This window comes from Macrobrachium rosenbergii, chromosome 37 (genome assembly GCF_040412425.1).
Source record: "Macrobrachium rosenbergii isolate ZJJX-2024 chromosome 37, ASM4041242v1, whole genome shotgun sequence".
NCBI lineage: Eukaryota > Metazoa > Arthropoda > Malacostraca > Decapoda > Palaemonidae > Macrobrachium > Macrobrachium rosenbergii.
This window is the reverse complement of record NC_089777.1, coordinates 23,185,295-23,210,823: the sequence shown is the minus strand read 5'-3', so window position 1 is coordinate 23,210,823 and position 25,529 is coordinate 23,185,295. Positions and strand designations below refer to the sequence as shown.

Below are 25,529 nucleotides of genomic sequence, written 5' to 3'. Positions count from 1 at the left end.
TAAACAGAGCAATAAATGACAGAAGTAGTGGGCTTAATGGTAAACTACAGGGAACAGAATCAAATGGAAATGGAAAAAATGGACATCACCACGCAGGGATACAGTAGACATTAGAAGCAAGGTATCCAATAAAGACGTGAAGACAACTATTTTAGTATATATTGAACTTTGTGCGGTTGGGGGAAAGGTAACGAGGCCAGGGTAGGGGAAAAAATAGCGGATGAACTGAAGAGCATATCACAAAAAGGACAAGAAGAGGAACTATATTGTTATACTCGTATTGTATTGGAAGTCTGGGATTCTTAGATTCCAAGGATGAAAAACAAAATGAGGAATATAGTTAATTAAATCATGATTAGTTATGGGATTACGAAAGGTCATGGACGGATATTTAAGTGGTGATCAAAATGCAACAGATATGTCATCATATGCCCTTGATAACAAATAACCATTTCCTAGTTTTTTTAATTCAACCATGAAAGCCTTAAACCTTTTGTTTTACAAATAATCTTTTACCCTAAAGTGAATTAGTCTCATGTGACCATTTCAGCAAATATATATATATATATATATATATATATATATATATATATATATATATATATATATATATATATATATATATATATATATATATATATATATTTTCTTAACAAGTGTCTGTCTTCCCATTTTCATTCACTTGGAAAGTTCAGTACAGAAAGATTATGACACTCCATAAGTTTTCAAAGGTACATTTGAAGTCAAATTAATATATGCTTATATTTTGTAGCTATTATATTTTAAGCTTTTTATTACAGTAATTTAAGCATATGAAATAAAAAAAGTACATATATTTTACTCTTTATCCTGAAATAAGTAAAATAGCTTTCATTGGAATTTTGGTAAAAAAATATTTCAAATTATTATATTGGAATATAAATAATCAATAGTAATTTGAAACTTTAGTTGCTTTAAATTAATTTATAGATGATATTATCAAGTTTCATGTTTCAGGGTTGTACTTTATCGAGTGTCATAACCGTTACAATTAGTTTGTTGTTCATCGTTCGAATCTCAAGATGCTGGTGAATTCGGGGAGATTTAACCCAGACATTTAAATTGTACTTGGGAAGTTTGGGCATGTTTTCATCCGTTCAAGCAGTGTTCCTGTTCGATGTGAATAGTTTCTGTGGCAAATGCCAGAGCGAGAGTGAACTGGAACAAAATGTAGCGAAATTAAAGCTCGGGAGCCTGAAGTTGTTGACAGAGTTTGGCGCGCAAACTGAGAAAGGCATCGAAGGAGTGAGATGGTCGGCCAAGTATTATCACTCGGCCAATTACAAACCCAACACCAATCGTAAGAGTTTCGTCGATTTTACGCGCACTTCCTTCGAAGAATTCGAAAATGCAATTGCAGACTGCTTCTGCGATGCTTTTGACAATGACTCCCAACCTCGTATTTTCTCCCCGAACAGTTCCAAGTCCCATTGTTTTATCCTGAAGAAGGCCCTGCAGGAGATCGTGCTGGACTACAATTGGGATGGGCCAGACATCAGCTCGCCCGTTAAAAAGACAACGGGTAGGAGGAGCAAGACGAAGAACGGAATATTGCCCGAAAATGTCGGGCCATACAACACGGTCGTCGTTTTTACCAACGTGCCCCTGACCCTGGGCTCCGTCAGGGAATTCGTCGGTGGCTCACGAACTTTTGCTGATGGGTCTCCCAAGTACCCGGAGGTCAATGACGCAACAGCGGAGGACTATTTGGGGAGTATCTTAGATCCGGCCACCCTCAAAAGTTTCCAGGACGATAAAATCCATTTGAGTTTCGTAGCTGTCAATCCAAGGCATGAGATCTCGACAGACGGACCCCAAGGCAATAAGATTTTCGGCACAATACACTCTGGCCTTGGCAGGGTAGGCGGAGGGCTACACTTGATTGAGAACATTGTAGAGACTTCGAACTTAGAAGTCGAAAACCATGGCAAAGGGCCTTCCAAGGGAATATTCCCTTCTCAGTCGCCAAGTGCCCATTCGATCCGTCTGCGGACCCCGTGGTGGAGGAAGGCCAAGGGTAGTCGACCTCGGAGACCCCAAAAGGGACCTACGTTAGTCTGGGAAGATGCAGAAGGGATTTCAAACGTCCAGGTGGAACTTGAAGTCTTGGCAGTACATGGAAGGTAAAATTGCTGATTGAGGCAACGTTTTCCTTTTTTTAAGAGCTAAGTTACAAAATGAGAAAAAGTCTGCGCTAGCATAAGCTTTAATTAATATTAATGGGAAAAAGCTGTTAGTTATCCTAGATGCCTCGTTGATCAGAGAATTTCAACTTCATTGCCAATATTTTAATGCTTTCTCGTAGGCTATTTCTTGTACACCTAATTAGATTTTACAGTTATTGAGCTTACCATAAGCTAACAAGTTAACCAAGAAATAGATAAACAGATAAAAGGATTAGTTGTATTTGATGAGATCCCCAGATAACCTCTTCCAGAGCTTAAACGTCCTCTTCTTTTGTATTTTCTTTTTTATGTCTTAATTTCACCTCCATTTCTCTATACAGTACATTATATCCCTTTTCAAACATCATACCAAATTACATGTACAGTGAATATATTTATATATATTTTTGTCTCTGTGGTTAATCTTGCTTATTTTGGCAGTAGGTAATAATTTCCATCTTTTAGGTTGATCAGAATCATAATTAGCCACAACTGCAATTTTTCTTTTTGATTCATATAGCCTAGTTACTCTCGACTTTTCCAAGGCGTTATGACAGAATCTGGGATAGTATCGTGTTCCTCGATTATGGCTTTAAAACTGCTATATTGATATCTTGCCTGAATAATGAGTCTCCTAAGTAGTTTGCATTTATAGGTTTGCCCATGGCTTAATTTAGGGTTTTTCTTCAGGTATGGGATACATTTGCATAATATTGATATATTTTGTTAAAAGTTCAATAATAATACTAAGAAATGCTTCAGCAATAGGATCTCAATCTCATGACTGTAGAAGCAGTGCTAAAGTCGAGGCCAATCATGTGAACTTCACTTGTATGTGTAATCTGGCATTACAATGACTGGTTATCAGAAACCTGTTTCTGATGCCAGTGATCTTTGTCATGGAAACTTCAGAATACACAAAGAAAATGTCTGTGCCTGTTTTAGCGAATTTTGCATTGCTTGTAGCATTATTGTATTGCAAACAACAATGCATTACACCTAGGTTGAGAGAAAGCTCCACTTCGACCCCCCAAAATTGGCAAGACAATCACGGTAGGAAGGTGTTGTCAGTACCATCAAATGAAAACTTAGCCTGTGACCATTGGAAATTTGCATACGTAAATGAAAATTGTAATGGTTTCCATGCTTTGAAGTCTTAACATTTCAAGAATTTGCATTTTATTGACAGGAAAATCTGTTTCGTTCTTATTAGTCTTGCATTTTATTTCAGCTCTTCACGTGGCTGGGGAAGCGCGTCGGTGGTTGCTGTCATGCAGAGTGCGTCCCTGAGTTTGTTAGCTATGGCTGGAGGAACAGGCCACTTATATGTTTGCCATGCACCAAACACTGTTTTTACTTCAATCATACAGCTCCTTAGTAAACATCAGTTATCAATGGTAAGGATGTAGATTTTAGATATGAGCTTTAACCCTTAGGCATTTGATTGGTGTATATGGTAGCAGCATTTTATTGTTTGCCTTAGTAATTATCAAACATACAATTTCATGAATGCCATTAAAATTATGATACATTACAACTGCTTGGAGCAGCTCTGCTTTATGGCAAATACATATTTGGGCCTCAGTGAATAAGCCAGTATTGTCACTCGTAGCATAGTTGTTCTAATTGCTCACCTTCCATATCTGGCTCACATTTTTGGTCCCAGATGACACATTAAAAGGTTAATGTTTCTTATTTTATTATTTGATGCAATTTAATTTCAGTTGCTGAAGCTTAGTTGTGGAGGAATTGCAGTTTTAAGTCCATGGGCTGGTGGTGTTGGTAGTTTAGCAGTTGTGTCGGCGTCTGGCCTGGCTACCCCGCCTGTCATGTATAAGTCAGGTGCCCAGGACTCAAAAATGAAACATCCGTCAATCTTGAAGTTTGTAACTCAGGCAGTGGAAAAATGCTTAAAGGTAAGCACTAGTGGGCTATATAATTTTTAAAAGTATCTTCAGTGAATTATTTACAAATTATGAGAGCCTTACAAAGTAAACATGGAAAGGCCTGAGAAACTATATGTTTGATGGCTTTTTACAGCAGTTAAGCACTTTGGTAGTCAGTTACTGCATATTAGAAAAACAAAAAATCTATAATAAAATTCAAGTGGATCTTGTTTCTCTGCCCCGGTTGGGGGTGGGATAGGTAGGGGATTAGGAGGGTCGGGGAGACAGGACATATCCACCCTCTTCCTGCAAAACTGTTTGTCCGGCCCAGGTAGGGGATCAGGTGGGTAGGGGAGACATGACACATCCACCCTTTTGCCCCTCGCAGCATAGCATACACCATCAAGCGCGCATATATATAATGGGGCTAGAAAGTGGGAAAAGATAATCAGTAGTTTCTAAATTTGTATGTAAGTGATGTAATAAACAAGGCATGTAATTTTAGAAGTAACTTCAGAGATGATTAAAAGGATTTTAAACATCTAGGCAAAGATATTGAAAGTATATTTGAAGTTCACATTTGTAAATACTGTATATTTAAAGTTTAGGTAATCTTCCTATGTGTGGAAGGGCAGAGGGGAGGTATGCCTTCTAGTTCTATGTTTTTTCAGCTTTCCTCCCAGGCATATTGAAAGGTATTTATTTCATAAAAAAGAAAGATACTAAGATCTGTAATTGAATTTTAAAGACCTGAGATTTCATATTTTTGGTATTTTGCACTTCCAGATTGCACCAGCACATGCTTCTGCAGAACCTGAGGTAACAGCAAGGAGGTTTGCTGCTCATTATACAGAGAGATGGTTTAAACCGCTGTTAGCATGTGAGGGTGCAGTAAAGAAAATTGTGAAAACGTAAGTTTTTCTTTTTTAATGTTTTAAAGGGTGTTTATATTTGAGATTTATTTGTTTGTGTAAGAATATTCCTGATGCAAGTTGGTATTTTCTGTTAAAGACAGTTAGCAGAGTACTGTACTTAATTAGCAGCAAGTAAATGATGGTGGGGGGATACCCGCTATTCACTAGTGGTATAGCCTTTCCTTCAGCCATTGTCTATAAAGAACACTCCACTGCTGTGGGTCTTTTTATGTTACGTAGCTGGAGAGTATTTTGTGTGACAGGCTTGTTGTCTTCATTGCATTCTTTTATTAGGATTTAATTGAGAAAATGACGGTTGGCTGTTCAAAAGGGAAGAGTGTTTGCTAACAGTCATTGGTGAAAGATGTATGTCTATCTGTTTATGTTGCCATCACTGTAAATCCTTATTTGTTTTGCAAATTTTGCAGACACACTTTACCTATGAAGAATGTTGCTAGCCTCTGCTCCAGTAAGCAAAGTGTGGGACCAAATGAGGAAGGCCAAAAACCATATGCCAGTGACTTCAGGTGTCAGCACATTGCCCTTAACTCTGCCATTTCTTTGGTTTTTCTTGGTGTTGGTATCTGATTTCTCATGGTGGGTCTGTTCCTGCTCATTTTCTCCAAGTTTCCTGATCTATGCGAGATGGCACTTATGCTGGAGGATTATCAACCCATGCTTTCAATTTGTGGCAAGACAGGTGACCAGTCAGTTTCCATACCTTGTATGGGCAGTGATACTGTACCTGTGCTCATCACCACTGATTTTGCACTCAGCTGCTCCTGGTGTTCTTTTGCATTTTCAGATGTTGAAAACATTGACATCTCTGAGCTTGCCTGGAGATTTTTCTTTTGCTTCCTTCACTGAGTATGTTGCTTTGATAAAACTCTTTTCCAAATATTCCTGATCTTGCCATGAGGATAAAACTGAAGATCCCATTTTCCTGTGTTCCTATTTCCAGGGTTGCTTGTGTACATTGCCTTGATGTCCACCAGCCATAATTGAAGCTGGGAGTAAGTGTCCAAGTTGGAGCCAGAAAAAGGAGTAATTGTGGTCCTTTTACCCTACTTTCCTCCTCAATTTCCTTGTCTCCTCATCCTCCCCTTTATCCTTAGCGAAAGTGTAAGAAGGCCAGGAAATGCTCCCAATGTAAGAAGTCCCATTGGGCTTTCTTTTAGTGTTCCCTGCTTCAAAGGGGGATGATAAACCCCATTCATATTCTTATTCCTCTTGTTTTTTCCATTCTTCACTCAATGTAGAAAGAAGGGTTGATGCATCGTTTGGGTTCTGCCTGCACCGGTTCTTTGGAGTTGGTTTGTGAGGTTCACAGACACGAAAATCAGTGTTTACCAATTGCATGGGGCTCATTTGCAGGTGACATGCATGGTGCTCATGACTGGTCACCCATGCAAGGTAGAGCCTGGCTTATCTACTGGGGCATGCACACCCATTAGTGTTCTTGGCTGCTCTCCTAAGCCTGGTACTAGTTAACAGTTCTGCTGCTGTGTATACAGTAGGATAGTAGGTAATTTGTAGGAACAAACTATTTAGTAATTTGAATTTGACTTAGATATACTAAACAGAAGTCTTTAATAATGATCACACATGACACCAAAAGAAAAAGTAAGTTGTACAGTTAAAGAATGGTTGGTATACTATACAGAAGTCTTTAATAATAATCACACATGAGACCAAAAGAAAAAGTCAGTTGTACAGTTAAAGAATGGTTGGTATCTCTCGCTGGCCACTAATTAATTGCAGTGTTAATTAAGTGATCACTTCCAGCTAGATCTCAGGAATACAGTACTGACATATAAGAGTTTGGTGTATATATATAGAAACACAATTAATCAGAATGTATATTTTGATGGTAATTAGCAAACTTTGCATTTGATTTTAAAGATAAAAAATAAAAGTTTATGAAATGACATGTACTTTGTATACTTTTAGAAGGATCATTTTGTTATGTGAAAACAGTTGTACTCTGATGCTGAACAATGGCTGTGTGTGTCTATAATCTTTGCTCTCATATTTAAATTAACATTTTTCTCAGGAAAACAACAAAAATAGAAAGGCTGGCAATGCAAGAACGACTACAAAAGAAATATAGGCCCCAGATACCACGTGCTCTGGCGACTGGTGAAATTGAAAGAGTGGATTTGGTGGATATCACTCAGCCTCCTACTGATCCAGAACCAGGTGTAAATACCAACCCCAACATGTCAAGAGCTCAGCAATTAGTAAAAAAATCACATATTGTTACAGCACAACAGAAAGTGAAGGTAACTGTTTGTACCTCTTGTTTGGTCTTGTTTGTTGGTATGTGAAAGTTTTTAACTTATAAATGGAAAGAAAAAGTCTATAGATCAACATATTGAACTTGATTCCTAGGTGTTTTTTAATTATTGTTATTGTTACTATTACAGGAACAACTTGCGGAGGAGGAAGAACGTGTACAAGCCACAGAACGCAGAGCTGCTCTTGCTTCTGAGCAAGCTCGAAAATCTCAAGCCTTAGAATCACATATTTTGAATACTGTTTCTGATCCCCAGGTATGGGAAGACTGGTTTGCCTTTTCTAATGTATATCAGGATTTGACAGATCTGTTTTTTGGTTAATTTTTAAATATTCGTAAATGAGAATGTCACCATTAGCATTATCAGTGCTTTTTCATCAGTTTTTCCAGTTGTGGTTTTAGGTGTGAAATGAGTCTTCTACTCTAGCTTTGCACACTTTTGCCTGAATTCTCATCTGGTCTAGGTCTTCATTTATGATTTCCTGGGTCTTACTTCAGGTTTTTATCCTGCTGTTTCCATATGTACTGCTGTTCTAAGTATACAGTATTCTCATCCATACTCATCACATTTTCAAACCATAGAAGGTTCTACCTATATAAATGATAGAAGGACCCCTTCAAAATCAAATATAGCACATCAAAAACTGAAAATGAAAGCATCTTATAACAGTTCTATACAGTATATTGAATCCTTCATGTAGAGAATGGTTTCCTTCAATCTTAAGGTCTTAGTTTACCAGTTGTTAAACATCAAATCTTCCTGTAACTTTTTGGTTAGTTATATGATTGTGCCAGGAGAATGTTCATGAATCGTAGGATTCTAGAGTCACACCTACCTTTTCAAACTATCCTTGATTTTCTTTGTGATTGCTTATGTTTCTGCATCATAACTACTCTTTTTACTACTGGGACATTTTTTCTTAGTAATGCATCGTTGATACCTGCCCCACAGTCCAGTGTTCCCAAAATAAAAATGCTCAACCTTCTTCAAGGCCTGCCATTCTACTACAGCATGAATATTTCCCTTTCTGAAATTTGATTGAGCTAAAGAGAAAAGCTGGAGGGTTTATTAGTATGAAAACTGGATGGTTAAGAATGTCAGAATTGTTGCAGGGGACAGTATGTATGCAGGATGCAGTGATCATATTTAGCATATAGTTTCTCATTACTTTACTGGTTAGAATGGAATGAAAAATTTAGTAAGGTATCATGTTTTATTTTATTTTTTGCAGAATACTGAAGAACTAAAGCAGTCTCTGATAGCATTACGGGAGTCCAGCGATGGAGAAACTGATTCTTACACGACGGCCCAAACCATCATTAACCTTGCTTTAACGCATATTAAGAGCACTGGCAGTATAACAATAGAGGTAAGAAATTATAAATTCCCCATTTGACCTTGAGTACTTGTTTACAATTTTCTGTTTGAACTGGAGTACTCGTTTTTGAATTTTGCATTTAACCTTGGATACTTGCTTGTGTTATAAATTTTTCATTTGATTTGAGTACTTGCTTTCTGAGCTTTTTCTGCTTTTTTGTGGATGAAGCAAATGTGACTGTTTGCGCCATGAAAACGTACCCCGTATTTGTAATCTGATACCTGAATATTTCTCACTGTACATGAAAAATGAAATCATATCCTTTGAGTATTCAGTTTTTCTGTAACTTCCTCCTTTATCTTTCCATCATTTTTCCTCTCCTCCTCACACCATTCATGCATCATAATAGATTAAGGATGAGCCAGTAAACAGATCTTTTATTCTCAAATTTCCATGCTGGCATTGTTGCTCTGGATCCCCAAATATTGAGCTTTGAGGATATTGTTCTGAGATCCTAACTATTATGTTCCTTAGCCATCTTACCAAGGGATCAGTTACATCAGTCATTTCAAACTGTTCCAGATTTTAGTAGCTCATTTTGTCAATGCCTGGTATCACTGTTCTTTTCCAGTGTATGGGTGAAATTTTTTTACTCAGTAGGAAATCTAAGATGGTGCATCTCTTTGTGTCTCCTGCTAAAAAATAGTTGTCTTTTACTACTGAAATCTTACAACTTTCGTCCTCTTTTACATTTGTATCCCACAGCAGTTTGGTCTTGTGAAAATATACATTCTTTGGCTGTAATGTTTAGCTAATATGCCTCTTAAGTAGACAGAATAGTCCATGCACTACTGCCATTCATGTTTTAAATCGTATCTTTCAATGTAATCTGCTTCTGAGGTTAATTAAAAGTTAAGTTACTGCATCCTTGACCAACAAAGTATTTGCCCTGAATTGTATTCTAGTATATTTCTCAAAATGTGTTTAATTTTTGCATTGATTTTATTTTATTTTTTGTTAGTAATGACCTTATCATTTTTCAATGAAATTTTAACAGTTCATTTTTTATAAAATTTATTTTGAGTGAAAATACCCCTCTCTAGCTTATACCTGAAATGAATAGTCTTTGTTGTCACTTCAGTTGAAATGTAGGTTTATAAGTATTTTTTTCAATGTTGCAGTTATTAATGTTATTTTCTCAGTCACTTTTTTATTATTTTTATTTATAGAGTGACCTTGGTAAGGTCTTAGGCGACGGAGTTCTTCAGTCAGCAGGAGAAGTCAATGCCACTTACACAGCGGATTCCCGCTTGAGTCAATACAAGCTGCAGACTTTATTTCATTTGGAGCTTTTATGGTTGTTTGGTATGTTTTTTTATTTTGTGTGATTTTTTGTTTGTTTAACCAAGGTTTTCTGCATATTGCTTTATGTCTACGGCAGAAAGTATATGGATATTTTAGAGAGTGAGAACTTATAAATGGGCTGGTGATTGTTCTGGATGCAGAATTTTAGAAACTATAAAATTTAGATGCAGTAGCACCTCAACTTAACAGATGCTCTGGGGGTCTGGCCTTTCTGATAAGTAACAAAGTCTGTTAAGTTACAGAGATCCTATACAAGTATATAGCCTGCATTTGAATATTCTCCGGCTATCTTTCAGCTAACGGCAATACCATGTACAGTAGTTCCTGACCTAAATTAACCCGTAATTTACACATAACATATATCATATCTGAAATGATAGCATAAGAAAAAATAATCGTAATATGGCAGCTGATAAGTACTCTACATAATTCTGCTAAGTTGAGGTATGTTAATTTTAGGTGTTTCTTTTATGAATTCTGGTTATTATCACTTTGAAACAGGAGAGAATGTACAGCTCAGGCTGATTAACATAAAATTGTACAAGAAAAGAATAGTTAAAGATGGGACGGTAATGTACCCTAGTGCAGAAATTTTTTAATACAAAAATACGTTAATAATCTTTGACGTAGTTCGGGATGTAGGCATTTAAAATCTGGTTAAAGCAGAAAGAAATAAGAAATATAGTATACATTTATTTTTAATGGTATACAAAAGTGTCACAAACTAATATATAAAAGTAAAGTTAGAATTTAAATTTGCTAGCACTTAACCATCTCCTCTAAATAGTAATGTGTTCAGTATATCTTATTTGCTTTGTACATCAAGTTGTAATGCAATGACTCAAAGAGGGAGATGCGTGGTGATGTTTACTTCCCTCCTCATTCATCACTAACCCTGGTTTTAATACCAGAAGAGGGTACTGTGGATGGTTGCAAACATGATCAGCTTTCACTCCAGAGAAAATGAATACCCAGAAAAAGATATAATGAATATTTAAGGAACATAAAATAATTTGTACATAAATAGATTAGTTATTAGGCAAAACAAACAAACAACTAAATAAACATTCACCAGTTATATAATACTAACACTATATTCACAGACTCAGTAATGCCACCACATGTAACTACCAGCTGATTGACTAGAACATCGTAAACATATAGAGTATGTAATTGTAAAAAGCCATGCCTTCCTATGCAACATTAAATATAATAGTACTAATATGATATCCACTCTAAATCAATAGATGCAGCAGAAGAGTTATGTAACTGAACTCTTGAAAAGTTTAAGTCCTTCTGTCCAAATTGAACATAGATAAAGAATGCAACTATTTATATCCAAGTGTGTGAACAAATTTCCTTAGTACTGTAGCCAGTTGGAAATACATTATGAAGCAGTTTATTAATGAAAAGTTAACAGTTGACTGTCAAGTCTCGTTGTCCCTGCCTTCCATAGAAACTGCAAATCTTCAAAACTGTCAGCAGATCACAAAGTCTTAGTCCTTCAAAGTTCAAATCTCATCTTTTTGTCGGGTATTTTAGATATATTTGTTTTTAATCCTTCATCTGTCACTTAGTAACCTGACAGTTTTTTCTTTAGGATATTCCTCTTCATGCATGTTGGATGGGGAGGAACAAGACAGTCGTGGAGGAAATTTGAGAGAACATCACATAGGAGAAGCAGTGAAGCATTTACGGGCCATATCTTTAAACCATAATCCATCCACCATGGCCAGTTTTTTGCAAGAAACTTTGTTAGAGAAGTGAGTATATTAGTTTACTGATTAAAAGGAAATTTATCTTTGAGTTTATATCAGGTAAGTATGTACTTTTTAATAACCATTTTAATGCTGACGAACTGAATACTTAAACTCGATTACTAAGTATGTATAGAAATGGGCTTTGTTAACGTACTGAAAAATGTGTTTTTCCATATTAGTGTATAGTAAGAATTGTAATTTGCACATAAAACATGACATCCCTCTCCACATAAGGAGGTACCACTTATTCCCTTTAGTCTTATTGCACCTAACCCTTCATATTTTTCAACTTGTGCAGTCCTGCAGTTTTAACCCCCACACCTATAAACAAGTCCTTTAAGGCCAGTTGTAATTATTCTAAAGATGCAACTAAGTGGTCAGGCTACTTCATAATTGCATAAGGAAGCACAGGAGAATGTGAAAATCATGATTTATTCCTCTTTTTTATTTATGTATTTTTTTTAGTGGTACTGTAGTAATGTTCTCATCACACTGAGCAATAATTGAATTAAAGGTTTGGCACTTGTTGCCAGGTGTTGTATACTTTGTGCTTTTTTCTAGCTATGGGGAAACTTTAGGAGAGGTTTTAGTTGAAATTTATGAAGAACTGAACCAGCCCTTGCCAGAGGAGCTCCGTATTCTCACTGGAGATGTAAGATCTGTTTATGATACTAGGCCTTCATCAGTTAGGTCTCTTGTAAGTATACCGAAGTTTACTTTTTGTGTGCAGATTTATTGTATATAATGAAAACTTATGGTCTTGCTTGCAGTTGAAGAAAACTATCTTCTTTTTTTACTTTTTTTGTTAGTTTTGTCATAATTTTCATATATTGTACTGTAATTTCATTCTTAAACTCCTGCATTTTATCTTTCCAGACAGAATTTGTATGTTTCATTTGCTTTAGTTAATGTTATTTGAAGAAGATTTATATAGTAGTCACCATATCCATATAATGTATGTACAATATTCTGTACATCACCTAATGTCAAAAGTATATGATATTAATAAAGTATATGTATTTTTTCTCTATAGAATTTTACATTAGTGAATCTTTTGTTTATATTCAGCAAAATAGAATTGAAGACTCACGAATTAAATGAAATAAATGTTGATTAATTTTTATATCTTTTCATTCTGTAGGGAAGTGTTATAGGCCCAGAAAGTAATGGTACACCTGACAACCCAGATTCAATCAAATCCCGAGAAGAGAGAAGATTGACAAGACATCCAACTCTAATGGAGCCCAGTAAACACAGACTGGTGGTGCCTATCACTAACCGAACACTAAAACGCAATGACAGTGAACGAACTCGGGTACCATCAGCAGCAAGAAGTAAAGGTTGGTTCATAGCTTCTTGTTACTGTCGTTATTGGATATTGATTACGAAGTTCAACACATCCAATTTTACTTCTGTTCACTGTTTGAAGAGGAATCTTAGCTCTGATTTTCATTAAAATAAGTTTTTTTCACTTGCGTCACTTGCGTTAATATGCAGTATGTTACAAGATTTGGTCACAGAAACATGTTTTAGTGGTTTTTATTTTAAAGGTAAAGATAAAGTCATTGGCCAGTGATATCAAAATAGTAATAGTAATAAAATGTCAGCAAGATTTATGATGTTACTGCTTCTGTTTTAGGGAATTTTTACCCTTGCAAGAAATTTTTATTTGGTTTCCTGTTATATAAACCTTAACTTTTTGAGGGGGCTGTGCATTTGATTGTGAGTGTTGGTACAGTTACAAGTTTATCAGAATTCTGTTATAAGTAATCACTATACAGCATTTGGAAAGTCATAATTTGTTACTTAGTAAACCATGCTATATGCATAAGGTTCTGAGTACTGTACTGTACATGTAGCTACCTTTAGAAAAGCAAATTTTGTTAGTGGGGATAATTTACTTGACATCTATTTTCATAGATATCTTAGGGTAAATCCAGACATTGCACCCTTTAATTCTGAAATTCATCCTTGTTTGTTGGTCTACACTTAAAATTTTTTCCTTCCAGAAACAGCAGACCATGAATTTCAAAGGGTTAGACGAAATTTGTTTGACTGGACAGACTCTGCTCCAAAATCCAAGTTAAGAAGATCTCATACGGTGGATGGTGTGCCAGTCGCAGGACTGAGACGAAGTCCTCGCAAGAAAATAAAGCAGTCCGTTGATACGAGTCCTTTAAGAGCGAGAGGATATAAAAAAACACCAGTTAAAGAAGCAACAGCATCTTCAAAAGGACTTCAAACTCCTAAATTAAAAAAGAGTAAGTTTTTAAAGATAACTTTCTTTTTCTTATGCAGCTTCATAGTCATTTTACGCTTTAGATATTTGATCTTCAAGTTCACACTCTCTCACTCACTCTTATAACCAGTTTGTTTATACATTAATGATGTTAAATCTTGATTAGCAACAAAGAATAGTAACAGTAGTTTAGATAAAATTGAATGATTGCTGGGCTCCAAGTAAAATAATCAGAACAAAAATTCAATTTGCACTCGCAAGACTTATGCTTTTAACAGAATGTGGCTGCTGATATTATGCTTTTGGACCTTGACCTGGCATAGCAGTGTATACCATTGTCACCACCATTATCATTAATTCTTGTACTTCAAATTTTCGTCCGTTTGTCTGGATTTCCATCTGGTCAAGGTCTTCAACTATGCCATTTTTTCCTTGATTTCCTGGGTCCTTTCTACTGATCTTCATCCTGCTTTTTCCACATAATGTATATGTCTGATTCATCACAGTCTCTGAGTCTATGTTTTCCAGTTATGAGACACCACTTCTCTTTTACTTCCTTATTCTTGACATGATCTCCCAGCTGCGTGTGACTATGATTCTAAGCATTCTGTAGTCGCACCTTTTCAAAATTCCACCTTTGCCTTTTTGTCAGTGCCCATGCCAATATCTCGTGCATAAAGTAGTATAGACCTTCCACATGCATCATAGATATTGCTGTCTTTTGAGTGTGATACCAATTGGCCAGTAAAATCTGTTGACTATCCAGGCTGTTACTATTTTTTCTATTTACTTGATACCTGCTTCTCAGTGCAGAATATTCTTAGTTAACAGATGTGCTTTACATATTCTAAGACGTACCTGTTCCGCCTTCTCTCTTTATCTGCTCTTTTATACATTTCAGGCATTAAAAATCTTTGAATCCATGTATTTTCTTTGCAGTCATCATCATCTCTGACACCATTTTTTATTCATCTTCTTTTTATCCAGTACACAATACTGAGCACACCCCCACACTATTTCACAGAACATGCAGGTGGTAACTCACTTAACCACTTTTCGTGTAGCTTCCTTTACTTTTCAGTCACAGTAAACAGTTTTTAACTTTCTGCATGTTACTTCTCCTTTAGTTGGCTCATTACAGACTGCCTGTTGTTGATTTCTGTGGCATGGAGCCAGACTTCAAGTTATTTGTTACAGTTTTTCTCAGTATTCGTGTATAATTTCCACATTGCAGTGGATCTGTTTTGCTTTCATGTATCATTATTGTAGTAAGTTTTTTTTTTTTTCTATTACCATTCCTTACTTGATCTTTTAGTAGTTCCAGTTCCTCATTGGACGGATCAATATCGTACTCGGCTAGCACCTTGCTGGGCCCGCGTTCGACTCTTTGACCGGCAATGAAGAATTAGGGAAATTTATTTCTGGTGATAGAAATTCATTTCTCGGTATGATGTGGTTTGGATTCTACAATAAACTGCAGGTCCCATTGCTAGGTAACCAATTAGTTCTTAGCCAGGTAAAATAAGTCTAATCCTTCGGGCCAGCCGGAGAGCTGTTAATCAGCTCAGTGGTCTGGTTAAACTAAGGTATACTTAATTTTTAACCCTCATAACTGGCACACCAGCTGCTTTCAGCAAATGCCTTATTACAAAATATATTAACATAAACACATCATTTATGTTAGCTTACATTTATGGTCTTCACTAATCCTAGACATACTGTTCCTGGATACAAATGTCAAGAAGACAGCTGTCATCTGTAAGCACCAGACATTCACAAGTATGAACCTAAGGTTGTACTTAGGTAAGCGCCACATGTCTAGATTGTGGCTGCAAAAAATTATTAAATGACTGTTTCTGTATTAAGTAAAACAGTTTTTGTATTGAAAATTCTGATTTGTTTGACTTGCTGGCCATGATTTAGGAGGGAAGATTGGGCCACAGAAGTAATTGCTGAAGTAAAGGGTCTGATGGAGAGTTCACAGAGTTGAGGCTAACAAGAGAACCCAGTGCTCCAAAGAACAGGGAGTCATATATTTGAGAATAGTATGGGGTCCATAGATGCACATGCAAGATTCTGTCATCCAGCAGGTTGTCTTTCTCTTTATACGCAAGAAGGCATGTCTAGGATTCAAGACCACAAATGTTGGATAGATTTGTAATTCAAATGATTGAAGAGTCATTAAGAATGTTATTACCTCTGCAAAACAGATCATGAAGTTCAGCCTTATGCCCCACTGGTTGCATCACTTTCTAATCAGGTCCAGTTCTTTTAACCCTTTTACTCTGAGCCTGTTATCACCACTGGTTACAAGATCAGTGTCTTGTTAATCTTATGACTGACTAATTTTCGTCCTTTTATTATATTTGTTACTTCAGTGGTTTGTTATTTTTTTACTTTTATAATATAACATTGCACTGTTATGTTGTTATAACCAGCGATCAGTCCCGCTTAGCAAAAAGGGGTAAGGCTAGCAGAAATATTTAACATTTTGGGCAAGTGATTAAATGTAACAAGTGTTTCATCATCTGTGTCATTATTGTCCTAGACCAGTAGTCATGTCAGTAGCTAAGACCAACAACAGCAAAGTTTGTAACATACTATCATAATGAATACCAGAGAAATCTTTAAAAGAGCTTCCAAAACCCAAGATACAATTATGCATAGTAAGAACTTTATAGTTAGCAAAGTCAAAAGCTGCACCAAATTCAGTATTCAACAAGTCCAGATTTTTTTCCATAGTCTAGGTTGTAACTAATTAGATTTAAAAATAACTTTTCAGGTGGTGTTTTAGCTCCAGAGACTCCTGGAGATAAAATTGGACGGACAATCTTCAACAGGAAGAGAATATGCAAAAGTACTGGCACAACTGTTGTAACAGAGAGCCCTGACATTAAAAGTAAGATTTGAACGTGAACTTTTTACCTAATTTTCGTAGGATTTTGCATGCAGTTATGATGAGACATAATTAGCATTTTGGTAAAATATTAAAAGTAGACAAGTTATAATGTTGTATGTAAGATTATTCAAGTTTTTTCTAATATGTCAGTTTGATTATGCTCCACTCATTTTTATGCAGAAGCCGTAAAATACCTTTCTTGCATGTGTGTTTTCTTGTAGACATAGTATGCTTTTAATTAACCAAGTTGGGCTGCTGAATGCAAAATGTTTTCACAGCTGTAGTTATGCAAAGTTTGTATATACATTGAAAAAATTTGTGTAGTGTAGAAGGGAGCAGTTACAACAAAAGAAACCAGGGTTGTTAAAGGCACCTTCTATTTGCTTGCTACTGTTTACCTATCACCATGTGCCATCTTTCTTATAACAGCTACGCAGGTCTGTATCATAGGACACTACCAGTCTTCTATTTTACGACTCCTAACATTTTGACCTCAGTAATCCTGTTCCATCATGGATGGATAGATTTTAAATTAACATCTTCATGATCGACAAACAGACCTTTCATTTTATTCACAAAATAACTCCAACCACACAGGATGAGATGAAACAACATTCGTTTTTTAATCTGCAGTTGAGATCATTTATTCAGTATAACATTTTTTTCTGAATATTTCCATTTTTAAATTAAATAATAATGCATCTAAATTACAACATAACATGTGCATCATAATTTCATTGTCAACCTATCCCTGAGTTTATCTTCACAAATAAATGATGCTGATTGGTAGCAGAAAGTTGATGCTGTGAAAAGACACTAAGAGTTGGAAGATATGCATTAATTGGGGAACGTGCATGGATCCTCGAAAAATCAAGATCTCAATTTACAATGTAATGAAAAGACAAAACTATTTTTGTTTCACTGTCTCACATTATGAAGGATAAAGTTGTATATAAATGTAATATTGCACAGCTTCAAGAAGTAGAAGTTTTAAAAGATTCTAGTTTGAGAAAGCGATCAAGGGAAGGATACTGACTGCCCAGGTATACTGACATGTGGGGTGCACACTCTGATGATTTATGTCCTCCTAGTCTCTTTTAGGCATTATGATATACTTCACTGTAATTTATGCATGTCACTTGAATATTTTTACCTAATTTTTTCACAATTTTTAACCATGATACATGTACTTACAACTTTAGGCAAAAATTCAGCGCCAAATATATAATGACTTATTAATTAAAGTGTGGCTGCACACAACTTTTCCCTTATATTCATGTGTTCTTTCAAATACATATTAAAAAAAATTTTTTTTTTTTTAAATGTGCAACTTTGAAGCTTTAACATAACAGCTAAACTAAATCCTGAAAAGAAACATCTTAATGCTAGCTCTATTATTTAATCTGGGTGTACTCATTAAAGCCAAAATTGTTGTCTGTGACAGTTATTGTAATCTTTGAAATTAAGCACTCATAGGTTTTGAATTTGCTATATTAGATAACATTCTGAAACACATTCACTTTTTATCACAATGACCCCACCCTCATCCCCACAGGATGGAGTGAAATGACATATTGTAATCCACTCATTAGGATTTGATCTATAACATTAACTGTCTTTTTTAAACACACTGAAATTTGTAATTCTCTACACTGGTCTTGCCGTCTTGTTATTCACCATGAACCCTGCCAGTGGTTTGCACCCCAAGGTACAAAGGAGGCAGATAGTTGGTAGAAGGGAGCATGCTATGATGATATTACAACTGTTAGGCGAAAAAAGGAAAAGAAGCATTTAACTGTTTGAGTTCATGGCTTAAGATTTTTAGCACATCTTAACTGAAAACAGTTAAACAGGTGAAGTTAATGAGCTGCAAGTAGTGCTTTATAATTTGTTTGTTGAATGTTTGAATGGAGGCTGATTTCAGGACAGTTCAAAATACAGATAAGTATATTTTATGAAAAAATGAAAAATGCAGAGCCGTGCACATTCTCTGATAAATGGTTTTGGAATTTCAAAGCCTTTATGACAGCAAATAAGTACAGCATTAAGGACAAATTGTAGTCTGTTAATGTTGAGGCTTTTGTTTACAGTAGTGGGACATTCACAGAGCTCGTACAAGAGCAAGGTACAGCCCCACCAAATATACAATCTGCTAAAACCAAGAATTATAAAAACCATGACTTGTCTCATTTTATAAGCTACCATTCCTGTTAGAAAGGCAGCAACACTTTGGGAATTTGACAGAGAACCCATTTCAGTTGTGAAGTTGAACTGCATATTGGTACTAGTGATAAAGTATTTCCATCAGAAATTCCATAGGACTTAAGTACTAGTGTTGGTTTTGAGAAGTAGGTGTTCAAGTAGGACAGTGATTACAAGGACTGAGTCAGTACAGGAAATAGGATCCTCCATGCATGCAGCTTGTAGCCCATCCTCAAGGCGCAAAGAATATACAGTACCAACACATGAAGAGCAGTATTTAATTTCTATTCATTTCTAGTCCCTCAGACATACAGAGATGGTCCCATAAAGTAAACACTTTATAAATGTGGAAAGCCAAATGTATAGTGCTGGAGTATCCAAGGTAATTCTTGTCAGACCGACACTAGTAAATTGGAGCCGATCTATAAAGCGTGCAAGTATACATTCTGTAGTGCACCATTAATTTAGGCAAACTGTCAGTAATGATAGAACTTATAAATGACATCTAACACCTATAAATGTTTCAATAAGTTATTTACATGTAAAGTTTTGATACAGAGTAAAGTTACAAGTATATGCATTAACTGTAGGCAAGGGTTTTTATTTCGTTCCAGTGTGTTTTGGCATTCACTGGAAGAGTTAATTCTTACATTTAGAGTTCTTCTTATCAAGGCTTTCATGCGAGTGTTTTCAGGATACTTAGATAGTAATTTTGAAATTTAAACGATATTTGTGTATAGTGATAGAAAATTTTAACTTCATCAAGATTTTAAAATATATTTTATTTTAATTTAATTTAGATGTGATTAGGAAAACCTTTATGAATTGCCATTAAGCAAATAGGATGCTTGGGAAGATAGACATCCTGTAATTGGAATATAAGGGTTAGAAAGTGGCTGCCTTTCTGTAAAACTGTAAGCGCAGTACCAAAAAGAAAATTATTTTTACATACATTAAGGCCAAGGAAACATGCATCTGTCCTTACCTAGCTCAGTCTATGAAGAAAAGGTCAAAGGAAAACCTTGAAGGGGGTGGAATGGTATATTTCTTAGACGAAAGGAGATTATTGAAGATTTTGTGGATTTTGGTAAAAGTAATGGGTTTTTTTTCTTACAGCCAGGGGTCCACAGGGATGATATTATGAACAAGTTGGGTCATGTTTGGCTTTCAAGGAATTGGGTGCTATAGGGTTTAATTCTTGTCATTTAAAGCTCCATGCTGTATTTCAGTACAACATCAAAAATTAGAAAAAATCAGAATGCAGAATTTTTGGAGTAAACTCAGGGATACAAACATGATAAATATTAAAATCTGTCTTATCAAGAAAAGAAGGTAAGGTTAGTGGAGTTATACTATGGTAATTGCTTAATGAACTAATGGCAGATGTAAAGTTCATGGTAAGTAATATTAAACTGGATTGTTGGAAATGAACTTCTAACATGACAGTATTTTATCTTGAATTCTTAAAATTATTTTTTGAGAGGCGGGGGGATTAGCTTCAAAAAAAGAACTCAGTTTAGAGGAGTTTATATCTTAGAATAATAAGAGATTGTATGAATTTTGAATCCTATAAAAAGTTTCTTATTTTTAGGGGCCTGCCGAACAACTCCACGCAAACTTCGTGCAAGTTTAACTGTAACCAGGAGAAATTCCTTTTACTCTGGTGGTCGGTCACGGAATTGGGAGCGTGCTAAAACACAGTTACTTGCAGATCGCATTCGTGGTAAATCAGGTCAGCGCAACATTGATCAGAATTCACTTCAACATACAAGTGCAAGTCAGTTGTTCACAGAGATTCTTTCGGATGTTGCTGATAATCCGAGAGATGACCCTAAGGCTCGGTTAACAAGAACTCCCATCAGGCATACTCTAAACTTTGGACTTGATGATACAGAGAGTGAAGAAAATGAGAGGGCACCATCCTATGAGAATCAGAACCTCAGATTGCCCATCAGTGGTAATGTGCAAGGTGACACACCTGCTAAGAATACCAGATCTGTGGAGAAAGCTAGAGTTCAGCATAATCGGTCACTTCGGTTAGAGTCAAGAATGACTCCAGTAAAGAACGTTAGAAGAGCATTGTCACTGTCTACTCCTTCAAAAAGCTTCGCTCAAAGTAATAATGATGATGATATTGTTAGGTCAGATGTTCCTCAAGGAAAAAATGCAAGTCCTAATAGTGCTTCAAAACCAGGTGTAACCAGTCACTTTCCAGAAACACCAAAACGTTTTAACACCAGCTTGTGTGAAATGACACCTAGCAAAAGAGTACAGTTTAGTTTAACATGTACTCCCAACAAAGTACCTGTGTCTAATAATTTCCAGACTCCTCGTGGTAAAAGTAGATCCTTGTCGGAGACACCAATAACACCTAGGAGTATTTTAAAGACTCCAAAGAAATCTGCAGATGAAACACCATCCAAACAAAGTTTTCTAAGTCCTGATATATTTGGCTCTTCCAAAAAGGGTCCAAGATCTCCAGTTACCACACCTTTAAAAGCATCATTTACTTCAGCACTTGCTCGTGATCTTGATGCCCTGTGCGACTTGTCAAATCGAAGTACGGACTCTCCATTTTCTGGGTTCTCAGATAAACATGTGACTGTCAGTCAGAATACCACACCCATGAAGATTGATAAAAGTCAGAATGCCACACCTTTGAAGATTAATAAATGTCAGAATGCAACACCTATCAAGACTGCTAAAAATCAAATTGCCTCACCCATCAAAGTTGGTAATATTGCTTGCTATGAAGAAAGTGAAGTTGAACTTGTATCTCCTTTGAAGAATAATCATGGGTCTTATAAAGCATCCCTGATTTTACACAACACTCCAACCAAAAGGCATCAAACAGGGGATGTATTAGACACCAAACCTTGTAAATTAAAGTTTGATAAGGAAACAGATGATTGTGGTGATTATGTAGAAAATTCTGTGAATCTTGACCAAGAACCCTTCAGTGGTATAGGAATACCACAGATGGATCCTAAAGATATTGAGTATCTTAATAATCTGATGTTTGGGAGCGATTTGGATCAGAATCTGAATGTGAGTGCTGAAATATGTGAAAGTATTGATGCTGAACTAGAGTGTGCTAATAATATAGAATTTTTGTCAAGCCCTTTAAAGTATGGAGTGGAATCCTCTGGATATGTTGGAAGTCAGTCATTGGTATCGCTCCCAGATAAACAAGAATGTCTAGATGATGTGGATTTCAAAATGATTGACAAAAAAGATCATCAAACAAGCTTATCTTCATCAGATGCTATTGAAATGTCCCCAGAAAGTGATGACAAAACTGCACCGCCTAGCCTGAACAGTATTCTTTGTCAGCATATGGGTGATGTTGCTAAGGATGCCAGTGATGAAGAGGCTGACATTCCAGCCAAAAGCAGTGAAAACTTGGATTCCTGTCCATCAGAAAGTATGGTACCATATAAAGATGAACTGCAACTAACTGGAATAGATCGAAGCCCTTCAGTTAGCCCTGAAATTCCTTTGGATTATAAACAACTCTATCATTATTTGGGAAAGCACAGCATTTTAGAGAAGGAAAATGAAGATCTGAAGTCACCGGAAACTAGTAATGAACAGGAGAGTAGTGTTGAAACCAGTGATGAACAAAACAGGACAAGAAGCTGTAGTCAAAACCGTTCATCGAACAGTAGGTCTATCAAGAGGAAACTGGCACTTGATGAGGAAAATGAAAATGAATTTGAACAAATTTTCAAGCCAATTGACAGTGGCGCCAAGGTGAAGGCTGAGGTACAAAGTCATGTAATGAAACCAGATGAAGAAGAAATTCAGATATTTGGATCAGAAATAAAGCAAGGTAAATCAAAATCACGGAGGATGAGGTATGCCTCATCAACTCCAATAAATGGGGATAGCCAGAAAAGAAAAATATCTAGCAGTGAAGGTTCTGGAGCTGGTAACCAGGAAAATAAAAGAAAGAAAAAGAGACCTATAAGAAGATGTTCTAGAAAGAAGGAAAGGAGAAAGAGTGGAAGGCTTTGCATAACAAAAAGGAAGTCACTGAAGGAAATTAGTAGTGACGATGAAAACTTTGAAACTTATGAAGCCTCTTTCCATTTCAAGGAAAAGGGAAGAATTTTTGATGATGATTCTGACTTCGAATCACCTGGAAAAAATCTTAAATTGAGCTGTTCTAAAAAGTTACCATTGAAAAACTTGGAAAATTTGTGTAATAGGGATGCAGTTACAGATAGCTGTACAGGTGACACTGAAGCTTATCTGTCTGAAAGTTCAAAAGACCACTCATTAGCTGGAACTCCTAAAACCCCTTGCAGGAAAGGAAGGGAGCAGAAGATAGACAGATACTTGCCTCCAGTTCAGAAGAGAGAAACTAATTCTGTTGATACAGCACAAGAGCATGAGACAGATAGGAAAAATAAAATAAGGAGACCACAGATAGAGAAGACTATTGACTGGAAAAGGATCAAACCAAGACGTAGCTTTGTTACAGATGTGAAGATTGTGAGATCTAGAAGAAATACCATTTTAAATTCTTCAGGAAATGGAAATGTTGGAGATAAAAATGCACATAATAATGGTGATTTAAAGACTCGGAAACGGAAGAGAAAGAGGGGAGTTAAGCTAAAGCTCACAAAAAGTGGTGGTAATTATGAAGTTTCAAATGTTGACATATCTCTTGGTAGCTCTGATCGAAATTCAAGCTCTGCAGACTCCCATATAATTAGTGCTGAGACCTGTGATACTAAAAGCCCAAGTAATGTTTCAAAAAGCGCCACTCCTTTTAATAAGAAGAAAAAGGTTAACGAAAATCATTGTATGATTACTCCGCTGAGATTTACTCGTCACATGTCTAAAGATTTGAGTGTTTCGCCAGAACTCTTCTCTCAGTTGATAGCTTTGTCACCTGAGAAAAAGAGCCCGAAGAAAGGTCCTGAAAAGGAAAGTGAAGCTGCTGTACCTCCCAAGAAAGTTGTTGATAATGAAATTATAAGACGCAGAAGAGCTCTCGTGAGACATTTCAGTGGAAAAAGAAATGTAGAGAGTACAAGTAATCATCCAGTCCAATTAAAGAAAGATATTATAACCTCAGAATGGACAGTTCAGAATATTCCGGGGTCTCCGACAATGAAAACGTTTATTCGCAAACAGAAGAAGAAGCATGCAATTCATACAAGTCCACGCATTGAATTGTTGCCTCTTGAAGAGTACAGTTTTGATCAGCCTCTGATTAAACCAAGTGTTATGAGCTTGCTTCATCTTTCCGTATCACCAATTGTTAGCCGGAAGAAGACTGAAGCCACAGAGCAGTCACCTTGTGATAGGGCAAGGTCCAGGTCTCTTCGAAGACTGCACAAAGGTAGTGTGCAAAATACAGATTAATTTTTTATTTGGGGAATCATACCTGTGTTTTACGATTGTTGTGAGTTTTATGAGAAATGACAGACCGTACTTGTAAATTTTGCATTTGTATTATTGTGTACAGTTTGTATATTGGGAAATCTTGGAGATTTTATTATTGAGCTTTTCAGAGTGATATATGTAGGTCTTAAAATGCATGTCGCTTCTTTTCAGCATTGTATCATTTGTAAATTTTTAAATGCTTTTTTTATTGAGACTGAGTATTAAATAATTGGGTTTTTTCTGTTTTAATTGGGTTTAATTTTTTCTTGTAATATATGCTTTGATTTGTATATTGAAATGAATTTATATAATAAATTTTATTTAAATTTGTTGTTTTATTTATCACCAGATGGCAGTATTGGTGTGAAATCATGGAGATTACTCTCTTATAAGGAATGTAATTGTAAATATTAAGGAAAGAGAAAGGGTTGAAACTAAGACTGAGCTACACATGTTGCGTGCCTTGTAGGAAGGGTATTGCAGTCAGTGCCCCTCACACAGTGCACAGGCATAATATGTGTCTATACCTACACATACTGTACGGTATACAGTACATACATACTGAATGTATACGCGGGCGCGTTTCGTGTATAGGTCATTTATATGTAAAGTATAAAAAAGGTTACAAAAGCTTTTTTTTTTTTTCTCACTCAAAGCCGTCCTTGTTAAACCTGAAGCTGTGAAAAAATAAGTAAACAATCCTTATCAGCCATATTGTACAAGAACTCGTAGTGCTATACTAATGTAATCAAGTTTTCCTCGTCCATTCTGCGGAAAGCAGACTTGCCACTATTACGTCTGAAAGTTGACTGACTGCTGGTTACTTGGTAAGTATCCGTGCAGGTGCCACGTTCACACTATTCAGCTGTGACAGGATCGGTACCTGCAAAATATAATCGTCGAGAAACCCCACCGGCATTGCCATTTGAAGGTGACGGTCCGTGCTGGTGCGGTATAGTGTGAATGCTACAATGTAAATCCCATTGAAGAACATTTTGCCGTTCCGCTGCGGTACGGTTACGTGCAGGTGCATTTACGTATAGCGTGA

At 36.1% G+C, this 25,529-nt stretch overlaps 1 protein-coding gene across 1 annotated transcript; it reads left to right on the top strand.

The window, feature by feature from the left end:
* The first annotated feature begins 1,029 nt into the window (after positions 1-1,029).
* Positions 1,030-24,807, top strand: LOC136825421 (treslin-like). The gene is made up of 14 exons (XM_067081805.1): positions 1,030-2,162; positions 3,436-3,601; positions 3,929-4,120; positions 4,877-5,001; positions 7,058-7,286; positions 7,431-7,556; positions 8,533-8,670; positions 9,849-9,984; positions 11,585-11,747; positions 12,306-12,441; positions 12,886-13,084; positions 13,754-14,005; positions 16,766-16,882; positions 20,676-24,807. Exons 1-14 carry the CDS (start codon positions 1,123-1,125, stop codon positions 24,458-24,460), a joined length of 6,804 nt encoding a protein of 2,267 aa, XP_066937906.1. The 5' UTR covers positions 1,030-1,122; the 3' UTR covers positions 24,461-24,807.
* Positions 24,808-25,529: the final 722 nt, after the last annotated feature.